The 10,697-nt window shown below is 46.1% G+C and overlaps 1 protein-coding gene across 2 annotated transcripts; it reads right to left on the bottom strand.

Moving 5' to 3' along the window:
* Positions 1–2,876: 2,876 nt before the first annotated feature.
* LOC125556346 lies at positions 2,877–6,045 on the bottom strand. Of its 2 annotated transcripts, none has more exons than XM_048719095.1 (2): positions 5,446–5,947; positions 2,877–2,992 (listed from the first exon to the last, which is right to left on the bottom strand). In XM_048719095.1, exons 1-2 carry the CDS (start codon positions 5,870–5,872, stop codon positions 2,892–2,894), a joined length of 528 nt encoding a protein of 175 aa, XP_048575052.1. In that variant the 5' UTR covers positions 5,873–5,947; the 3' UTR covers positions 2,877–2,891. The 2 variants fall into 2 exon arrangements, 1 of the variants encoding a protein (XP_048575052.1); XR_007305067.1 differs by lacking the exon at positions 2,877–2,992 and adding an exon at positions 4,319–4,380 and having other exon boundaries at positions 5,446–6,045.
* Between the last annotated feature and the right edge of the window lie 4,652 nt (positions 6,046–10,697).

Here is a 10,697-nt window from a genome sequence, read left to right as displayed (position 1 = left end):
CAAGGTATGATGATCATTAAGTATTCAGAAGTATTGACTTCTCAAAAAGATGGAGTTATCAACTTCATTACCGGGGTTATTTAAACCGGTGGTCTAAAGATCAAAGGTACAAGTATGACTATTGTTTACAAGCAATTGCCTACTGTAATGATCACAGGGTTATTTTCAGCCTTGTTCTCTTTTTATGTCTGTTTCTGTTTTCTACTATGGTAAACATATTGGCTATAAGCCGGGTGTTCTAACCCATTCGGTACTAAGCCGCCAAGCCAGTTTTTTCTTTTGTGTCTATAGGAACAGAGCTGAAGTATTGCAGAAACAATCATAAAATATAATGGATATATTGCCATCAGGACATACAAAATCACACACAGTGTTTTATGCACGATGGCATAGGCAAGGCATTCAGTGTTTTCACAGCTAATCTATTACAAGGCTTTTTATAAGCCGATGATGGTTATTACGCCTCCCTCGCCGGTTCACCGCCCTCTGCTAGTTGGAAGCTGGGTTTTGACCAGTCAAAACCGTTCACGGCGACAAATTCTGCTTCTTCGTCAATCAGGTCGGCCGGGTCAACTTCCGGAGCAAATGTATTTTCACGAATAGGCGGGATTACATCAGTCACCTTGTACGCGGGAGTTGCCATCTTCTTATTTTCAACATCAAACCCCGGTTGATACTTGTCGATGTTGGTTTCATCTCCAAGAATAGTCGCCTGAGGTCGGACTCCGTGCACGCAAGTAGGGATGAAAACGGAGCGGAAACAGACGAAACTGGGTGCTACCATATTTGTTTTCATATTTTTTGCAGAAGCGGAAATGAATATGGAAAAAAATACTACCGGAAACAGATACGGAGCGAATACAGAGCGGACACGAAAACAGAACGATGTGTTGACCGGAACTTAAAACCCCCTTGGATCATAGAGAAATACACACAAAAAACAAAGAAATTTAAGAAATTTTTAACGTGGCTACATGATAATATGGTTGTGTTGGTAACATAGGGTAGTATTGTAATAGTACATGACAATTCCGTATTGTGTCTAGTTAAGAATGTGTGTGGAAGTAAAAGTTGGTCCTCAAATGATCCAGTCTGCTCATTGTGTCATTGTGTCTTGTTTGGTAATTGTGCTACAAAGCAGCCATGGGCCTATAGTAGAAACGGAAATTCCATATTCACGGAAACGGAAAGTTCCGTTTCCGCGCCTGTTCCACCGGAAAACACCGTTCCGTTTTTGTTTCTGTTTCCGCATAAAAAATTCCACTTCCATTTCCATTTTGCAAATTTCCGTTTCCGTTTTCATATTTCCTCTCCATTTTCATTTTTCCTCCGGAAAAGCGGAAACTTTCCACTTCATTTTCATCCCTACACGCAAGCCATGAAGTCATCTTGCTCAAAGGGAGATCCGTCTTCCTTCACAGTAGGATATCCTCTGGCCACGTTCACCGGGTCTAGATCTGGCACCCAAGCCTTGGAGTGGCTCAGGGCAGTCAAAGCTCCGGCTCTCGCACAGGAGCGCTTCACTTCTTGAAACCTGGCAGGTAGGATTGACAGTTTCTTTAAGACGTTGCTGAGCCGGTTGGGTCCTTGATTGGCAGGAGAGATGGCGGCAAGTGCCTGTTGTGCGCCAATATACAGTTGCTCCACTAAGGTATACACTGCCTTTAGTTTAATCACATGATCTTGGCTCAGATTCCTGCTTCGTGGGCCTGCACATATTTTATAAACAAAGTTAGCTGGCGGCTTATATTCTGGGTCAGCAAAAAGTACACAAGATCTAAGACAGACGGCTTACGAAAGATGGCGGCCACCATTTGAGACACCCGGCCCTTTAAATCGTTCGGCTCTGTTGAATCCTCTTCAAGGGCTGCTTCGGCCTTCTCGGCGCGTTGTGTCAGAAGCGTTTTTTTCCTCTGCCCAGGTTTTCTTCTTGGCAGTGAAGCTGGTCTTTAAATTTTCCGTCTCAGAGAGACTTATTTGCAATTTGGAGTTAGCAGACTTGATTTCTGCCTCCTGACCTGCTAGCCGGGTCTTTGCATCAGTCAATTGCGAGTTCAGTTCAGATAAGGCATTCTGCAAAAAACATACTCAGATGAATCAAGATTTCGCTTAAGGTTCAAAAATCAAGATTCAAGTCTCAAGTACTTTACAAAAAATCACTTGACACTTGGGGGCTAATGTATGCCAAAACAATTTCTTATGACTCTAAAGACATACTTTAAGTCCCAAGTACTTTACAAAGTAACAGCACTTGGCACTTGGGGGCTAATGTATGCTATTCAGCAAGTTTCTCAAGGTTAAGCCGGATTATGAAGTTCTTTGAATACAGTAACAGACAAATTAAAGTACCGGCTCATTTATGATCAAAATGAACCAGCCCTTGAGGACTACAGGTGAAGCTTTGTTCTATTTTATTGAACTCAAGAAAAGTTTCAAAGGTAAAAGTCTTGGCCTATATTATAAAGTCTACAGATCATTCCGGTTATCTCATAATCTGAAGACTTGGGGGCTGGCGGAATATAGATAAACCGAAAGATCATACCTCGTATTTCAGCTGCAACTGTTTGACCATTTCGATCTCTGAGTCGCGACTTCTGACGCCCCCGATTCAATCGTACACTAATCATACACGCAAACGTGTACGATCAAGATCAGGGACTCACGGGAAGATATCACAACACAACTCTACAAATAAAATAAGTCATACAAGCATCATATTACAAGCCAAGGGCCTCGAAGGCTCGAATACAAGAGCTCGATCATAGATGAGTCAGCGGAAGCAACAATATCTGAGTACAGACATAAGTTAAACAAGTTTGCCTTAAGAAGGCTAGCACAAACTGGGATACAGATCGAAAGAGGCGCAGGCCTTCTGCCTGGGATCCTCCTAACTACTCCTGGTCGTCGTCAGCGGCCTGCATGTAGTAGTAGGCACCTCCAGTGTAGTAGGAGTCATCATCGACAGAGGCGTCTGGCTCCTGGACTCCATCGTCTGGTCGCAACAATCGAGTATAGGAAAGGGGAAAAGGAAGAGAAAAGCAACCGTAAGTACTCATCCAAAGTATTCGCAAGCAAGGAGCTACATTACATATGTATGCATTGGTATCAAATGGAAAAGGGGTATCGTATGTGGACTGAACTACAGAATGACCGGAATAAGAGGGGGATAGCTAGTCCTGTCGAAGACTACGCTTCTGGCCACCTCCATCTTGCAGCATGTAGAAAAGAGTAGATGGTAAGTTCACCAAGTAGCATTGCATAGCATAATCCTAACCGATGATCCTCCCCTCGTCGCCCTGTGAGAGAGCGATCACCGGTTGTATCTGGCACTTGGAAGGGTGTATTTTATTAAGTATCCGGTTCTAGTTTTTATAAGGTCAAGGTACAACTCCAAGTCGTCCTGTTATCGAAGATCACGGCTATTCGAATAGATTAACTTCCCTGCAGGGGTGCACCACATTTCCCAACACGCTCGATCCCCTTTGTCCGGACACACTTTTCTGGGTCATGCCCGGCCTCGGAAGATCAACACGTCGCAGCCCTACCTAGGCACAACAGAGAGGTCAGCACGCCGGTCTAAATCCTATGGTGCAGGGGTCTGGGCCCATCGCCCATTGCACACCTGCATGTTGCGTACGCGGCCGGTGAGCAGACCTAGCCTCCCTTATACAAGAGTAGGCGTTCCAGTCCAACCCGGCGCGCGCCGCTCAGTCGCTGACGTCACGAAGGCTTCGGCTGATACCACGACGTCGAGTGCCCATAACTGTCACCGCGTAGATGGTTAGTGCCTATAGGCCAGTAGCCAGACTCAGATCAAATACCAAGATCTCGTTAAGCGTGTTATTTTGAAATAACCGCGAACACCGACCAGGGCCAGGCCCACCTCTCTCCTAGGTGGTCTCAACCTGCCCTGTCGCTTCGCCACAAAGATCCACACAGAGGGCCATCGGGAAAGTATGTCCTTCCAGCCTCCAATTCATGAATCAACCGCGGGTACTCTTCGAGCCAACCCGACTTTAGTCATCACATGTATCATGTATAAAGTATATAGTATATACCCGTGATCACCTCCTGAGTGATCACATCCCGATAGTATAGCATGGCAGACGGACAAGAATGTATGGCCACTGATGATAAACTAGCATCCTATACTAAGCATTAGGATTGCAGGTAAAAGTAATAACAGTAGTAGCAAGGACAGGCTATGCATCAGGATAGGATTAACGGAAAGCAGTAACATGCTACACTACTTTAATGCAAGCAGTATAGAGAAGAGTAGGCGATATCTGGTGATCAAAGGGGGGGGCTTGCCTGATTGCTCTGGCAAGAAGGAGTCGTCAACACCGTAGTCGTACTGGGGGTCGCCGGCAGTCTCGGGGTCTACCGGAAAGAAGTAACGGAGGGGAAACACAATAAATAATAGAGCAATCAAAGAAGCACAAAGCAAGACCTGACAATACGCAGTATCAGAGGTGACCTATCGCAGTACTAGGTGATACCGGCGAAGGGGAAAAACATCCGAGAAAGTATTCCCGATGATTTGCGTTTTCGGACAGATGAACAGGAAGGGAAAAGTTTGATGTTCGCTATGCTAGGGATGTGTGGCGAACGAACGGACCGCATATTCGGATTCGTCCCGTCGTTCTGAGCAACTTTCATGTATAATACTTTTTCATCTGACACACGGATTAATTTCTATTAATTTTCAAAGGTTTAAACAATTTCTAAAATTTCTGGTTTTATTTTAATTTGTTTTAATCCGAGTTGACCAAGTCAACTTAACTAGTCAAAAGGGCAGGAAGTGGCCCACATGTCATAGGCTATACCTAAACAAATAAATAAATCTAACTTATTTAAAGGGGGGCCTACATGTCATCTACTATTAGACTAACTTGGCACTAATTTAATCCTAAGCTAGACTAAACAAGGGCCGGCTCACACACCTCTGCACACACTCACGCACACACACCACGGCTCGGGAGCAGAGCAACAGCAGCTAGAAGGAGCGAACAGCAGCAGCCATTGCTAGGAGCAGTATCAGCGTGCAGTAGCGGCGCAAGAGCGTAACACAGCAAGCGGCAACAGCTGTAGTAGGCAGTGACAGGAGCAGGCAGTAGCTTGAGCAGTAGCAGTACGCAAAGCAAGAGCAGCAGGCAATAGCAGCAGTGGCGCGCAAGGAGAATCAGCAGCAGGGCGAGCGCGGGATCGGCGCACGGCAACCGTAAGCAGCTGCAGCAATGGGCAGGAAGGCGCCCAGGGGGCGGCTACGAGCAGCGGGCGGCGCGGGCGCGGCCAGGGCGCACGCGCATTCGACCGGACACGACGAGGGCACTACCATGGGCGGCTAAGCATGGCCGCAGGCATGGAGCTTCGAGCACGATGGGATGCGCAGCCTACGGCATCAGATCGAAGGGGGAAACAGGGGGAGAAGGAGGAGAAGCTCACTGTGAACTCGGGGGCATGGCCGGGGAGGCCGGAGGTGGACCACAGCGGCGGCAATCGACGGCGGACGATGGCGATGTACGCGGCGAAGACGTCGTCGATGGCGAGTGCAAGGGACGGCCCCGGCTTGTCCAGGGGCAACGGAGAGGATGAAGAAGAAGAAGGCGGTCCCCCTGGCCGTTCCCAGGCAGCGCGGGGAGGTTCCTGGCCTCGTGGTCAACGGCGGCGTGGCGCCAGACGCGCTCGGGAGAGAGCGAAAGGGAGTGAGGGAGGGGGTGGTTGGCGCTAGGGTTAGGAGGGGATCAAGGGGGTCCTTCTTATCCATCGGGAGATGCAGCGGATGGCCGCCGTGTGTGGCATCCACGCCACGGACGACGTACGAGCGTCCACGGCGCTCTGGATGAACAGGGGAGGAAGATGACCTCCCCATGGGCTGGGCTGTGTACTGTTGGCTTAGAGCCCAACCGCACAATACTTTCTTCCTCTTCCTTTTTTTTATTTTCTGTTCCTATTTATCTCCGCCATTTTGTAAAAACAAATTTTAAATGTCATATGAACTTAGTTAAATTTGAAAATTGGCACACAAATAGTATGCAATATAGTGGTGACACACCTAAGGTTTTGAGGTCATTTTGAAAGGCTCAAAATCATGTTTGAATTAAAAGGTCCATTAAGATATTGTTGTCACTGGTTTTGATTATACCATGCATTTCAGTACTTCCAAAATGTTGGTTAATGAATGAAAACCAGATAGAGAATATTTGCAACCCGACAAACATTTTTAATTTACTGTCTGAAGAAATAATAATTTGACTTGTTTTTGGAATTTGAATTTGCTTTCGGCTTGGATCAAAGTGAGGTTTGGAAAATTAATCTTGATGACATGGCACCATTTGTGTGTGGTTACTGTAGCTTAACTACCGGGGTGTTACACGACTGGAGTGTACATGGCTGAGATAGCCGGATAAAATATCGTTGGCATTCAGATGATCATAATATGCAACATCGAAGCGCACTTTCTGTCTCTCCAATGCCTCTTGTTTCGCCGTGTGGCAAGACAACACGGTTGGATTCCCCGGCTCACAAAGTGGCTCCCAGTGATCAAAACGTCTTGCGCAGACGGTGATGGCGGGTTGGCTGAGCTTGATGGTCCAGTTGCGGAAGGATTCACAGTGGTGTCATCAAACGACGGCTCAGGAGGATTTGCTTCTGCATTGACAGGCGGGTCTTCTAGAGTTTCAATTGATGGAGGAGAAGGTGGCCTTGCCGGTTCAGGAGTAAGGACTGGCGGGTCTTCCGCCGGTTTAGTCACCTTGGCCTTCTTGGACTTAGCTTGGCCACTAAGTGAAAGATTATAGGACTGTTAGTACAAAGAGACAATTTGAAAAACACGGAAGACAGTATTTTTTCTTACCCAGGGGTAGTCTTGAAGGTCGGGAACTGGGTTTGAGACGAGTCTCCAGAAGAGCGAGATACCTCCTGCAAAGATAAGACAAACTAAGTAATACAAGGAAGGACATCCATTAACAGAAAGTCGAAGACAAAGAAATAAACCTCATTATGGCGTTTTTGGGGAGTTTGTTGAAGAACAACAGCCGGTTCGTCTTCGGTCCGGGCTTGACGGCGGCTCTCATGTTGCTGCTTTTTCAAAAGAGAGTGAGGGTCCAGATAAGCCAAAGGGTGTGAAAACCTTACTTTCCGGGTTACGACTCGAAGTTTCTGTCTTGGCAAATGGGCTGAGTCGGAGGAAATAGTTACCTCTTCTTCCACGGCCTGACTGGCCCCAGTGTCGTCCTGGTAATGATTAGTGTTAATAAGATTATTAAAAAGTTGGCCAAGGGAGTCAAGGGCTACCTCCGACTCAGAAGTATCATCGAGTTTCATCATATCTTCAGCGGTGCTCTTCTTCTTCTTTTTGGACCTCCGGGTCGTTTTCTTAGCATTTATGGCGGCGGCTCTTGCTTTCTTGGCAGCTTCGTGGTCATATTTAACTTTCCAGAAATTAGATCTGGCCTGCAGACAGGTAAAAACAAGATGAAAGGTCAGGCAAGTATTAAACAATACGACTGGGAAAAATACAAAGGAGAGAGATTAGAGTGTCCTTACTTCTGGCGCCGGGTTAAGCTTGCAGAAGGGGTTTAACCCGACGATACTGCAGTCTTCGTATTTTCTGTTCACCAGAAGGGTTGACATTGAAACAATATCTTCTTCCATTAACTAAACGGAGCTGTGACGAAGAGAGTCATATGGGCCTCCACCATACTCGTACATCAATTTTGATCGACGGCTTAGAGGGATAACCCGCCATGAGATCCAGCAGCGGGTCAGATCAACTCCGATTAACCCGTTCCCCAACAAAGCATTAATCCTTTTGATGGATGGTATCAATTTCTTGCGTTCAGCAGCAGTGAGTTTGTTAGGAAGTGCAAATTTGGAGTCAAGACGCTCTGAGCGATAACCTGGCAGGGGATGTTCGTTTGGTGGTGAGGTATCTTGACAATAAAACCAAGTCTGATTCCAGTCTTTGGGATGACTTGGCAAGACTATGAGGGGGAAGACAGCGCCATGCCGACGCTGAATTGAGATGCCTCCAAGCTCCAAGCTAAGGCCGTTGGTGCACTCGTTTTGCCGGTTCAGATAAAAATATTCTCTAAAGAGGTCCACGGTCGGCTCTTCCTGAAGGTACACTTCGCAAAGGACTTGGAAGTTGCAGATATTAGATATGGAATTGGGCCCGATATCTTAATGGTTGGCGCTTTGGACGGCATGATGTTCAAAAATGAACTGAAAAGAAAGGCAACATGCCGGTTCAATTCAATGGTGAAATTAACAGTTAAATTATGATAATACAGGGGAGTAATGGCGGCTTAGTTAAGGGCTAATGCCATATAAGGAAAAGAAAGACGGCATAGTAAGCCGCCATGACTACAAATATTTGAGAAAGCAAATTCAGCTAAGTGTTGAGACAAACAAGTTTCCTAATTGCTTGGTATTATTCGAGATCAAATGGCTATTCTAAATGAGAAAAATTCTAGACCTAAAAAGTTTAGCGCATATGAGTCTGTAAGTTCTAATGAGGTCTTTGAACCAGAGAAAGGGATCTATGGGTATCAAGAGTAGGCACAAAACCACTACCGCACAAGCATATATATCTTTTTGGATCAAGAAGAGGCCTGCGGTGGAAGAACTACGAAGAACTGCGATGAACTATGAAGAACACGTAGAAGCCTGGAAACCCTAATGCGGATCTGAGAAGCGAAAAGGAGAACACTTACAGCCACAGATCTTCTGCGGAGGTCGCCGCTGTTTCTCTGGACCGATTCGGGTTGATGAAGCGGCCAAGATCAACGGAGATGGAGGTGAAGCGCGACGGCGGCGAAGCTCGAGCAGCAGGAGGGTTGCGAGAGGAAGAAGACAGAGAGAGAGAGAGAGAGAGAGAGAGAGAAGAATGAGAAAGGCCGAGGCGTGCCTATTTATAAGGAAAAAGGTGAACAGACGGGCGCGAAAATCGAGGAAGAGCCTAATAATGGTTATCCAACTACACAGATGCCTCGATTCTTGGAAGGCATTAAAGATGAAGATCCGTTGGGAGATGACGCCATAAAAGTTTGTTGTGTTTTCAAGAGATGACGTCATGGCGGGTTACAAAAAGCTTCTGCGTGGATAAGAAGATGGATTTTGTTTAAGTGTTGAAGATTGACAAAGAACAAAGTTCAAAGTCAACCTGGGGCCTAATGTTGGGGATATAGCTATCAGTTATGACCCACCCAGGAGGGGCCGGGTCAGCCACAATGGCGGGTTGATAACCCACAAGTATAGGGGATCGCAACAGCTTTCTAGGGTAGAGTATTGAACCCAAATTTATTGATTCGACACAAGGGGAGCCAAAGAATATTCTCAAGTATTAGCAGCTGAGTTGTCAATTCAACCACACTTGGAAACTTAGTATCTGCAGCAGAGTGTTTGGTAGCAAAGTAATATGATAGTGGTGGTAGCTGCAACAAAAGAAAAGACAGCAAAAGTAATGTTTTTGGTATTTTGTAGTGATTGTAACAGTAGCAGCGGGAAAGTAAATAGGCGTAAACCAGTATATGGAAAACTCGTAGGCACCGGATCAGTGATGGATAATTATGCCGGATGTGGTTCATCATGTAACAGTCATAACATAGGGTGACACATAACTAGCTCCAATTCATCAATGTAATGTAGGCATGTATTCTGTATATAGTCATACGTGCTTATGGAAAAGAACTTGCATAACATCTTTTGTCCTACCCTCCCGTGGCAGCGGGGTCCTATTAGAAACTAAGGGATATTAAGGCCTCCTTTTAATAGAGAACCGGAACAAAGCATTAGCACATAGTGAATACATGAACTCCTCAAACTATGGTCATCACTGGGAGTGGTCCCGGTTATTGTCACTTCAGGGTTGCCAGATCATAACACATAGTAGGTGACTATAGACTTGCAAGATAGGATCAAGAACTCACATATATTCATGAAAACATAATAGGTTCAGATCTGAAATCATGGCACTCGGGCCCTAGTGACAAGCATTAAGCATAGCAAAGTCATAGCAACATCAATCTCAGAACATAATGGATACTAGGGATCAAACCCTAACAAAACTAACTCGATTACATGATAAATCTCATCCAACCCATCACCGTCCAGCAAACCTACGATGGAATTACTCACGCACGGTGGTGAGCATCATGAAATTGGTGATGGAGGATGGTTGATGATGACAACGACGACGAATCCCCCTCTCCGGAGCCCCGAACGGACTCCAGATCAGCCCTCCCAAGAGGTTTTAGGGCTTGGCGGCGGCTCCGTATCGTAAAACGCGATGATTTCTTCTCTTTTATTTTTTTTTCTCTCCGAAAGCAAATATATAGAGTTGGAGTTGGCATCGGAGGGTTTCCAGGGGGCCCACGAGGTAGGGGGCGCACCCTAGGGGGGCGCGCCCCCACCCTCGTGAGAAGGGTGTGGGCCCCCTGGTCTTCATCTTTGGCGAGGATTTTTTATTGTTTTTTCTAAGATGTTCCGTGAAGTTTCAGGTCATTCCGAGAATATGTGTTTTCTGCACATAAAACAACACCATGGTAATTATGCTAAAAACAGCGTCAGTCCGGGTTAGTTCCATTCAAATCATACAAGTTAGAGTCCAAAACAAGGGCAAAAGTGTTTGTAAAAGTAGATACGACGAAGACGTATCACGGGTTACAAAGAAAGCTCAGTAAACATTCAAGACG

The sequence above is a fragment of the Triticum urartu genome, chromosome 5 (assembly GCF_003073215.2).
Source record: "Triticum urartu cultivar G1812 chromosome 5, Tu2.1, whole genome shotgun sequence".
Lineage (NCBI taxonomy): Eukaryota > Viridiplantae > Streptophyta > Magnoliopsida > Poales > Poaceae > Triticum > Triticum urartu.
The sequence above is the reverse complement of the archived record's forward strand: the minus strand, read 5'-3'. Positions and strand labels throughout refer to the sequence as shown.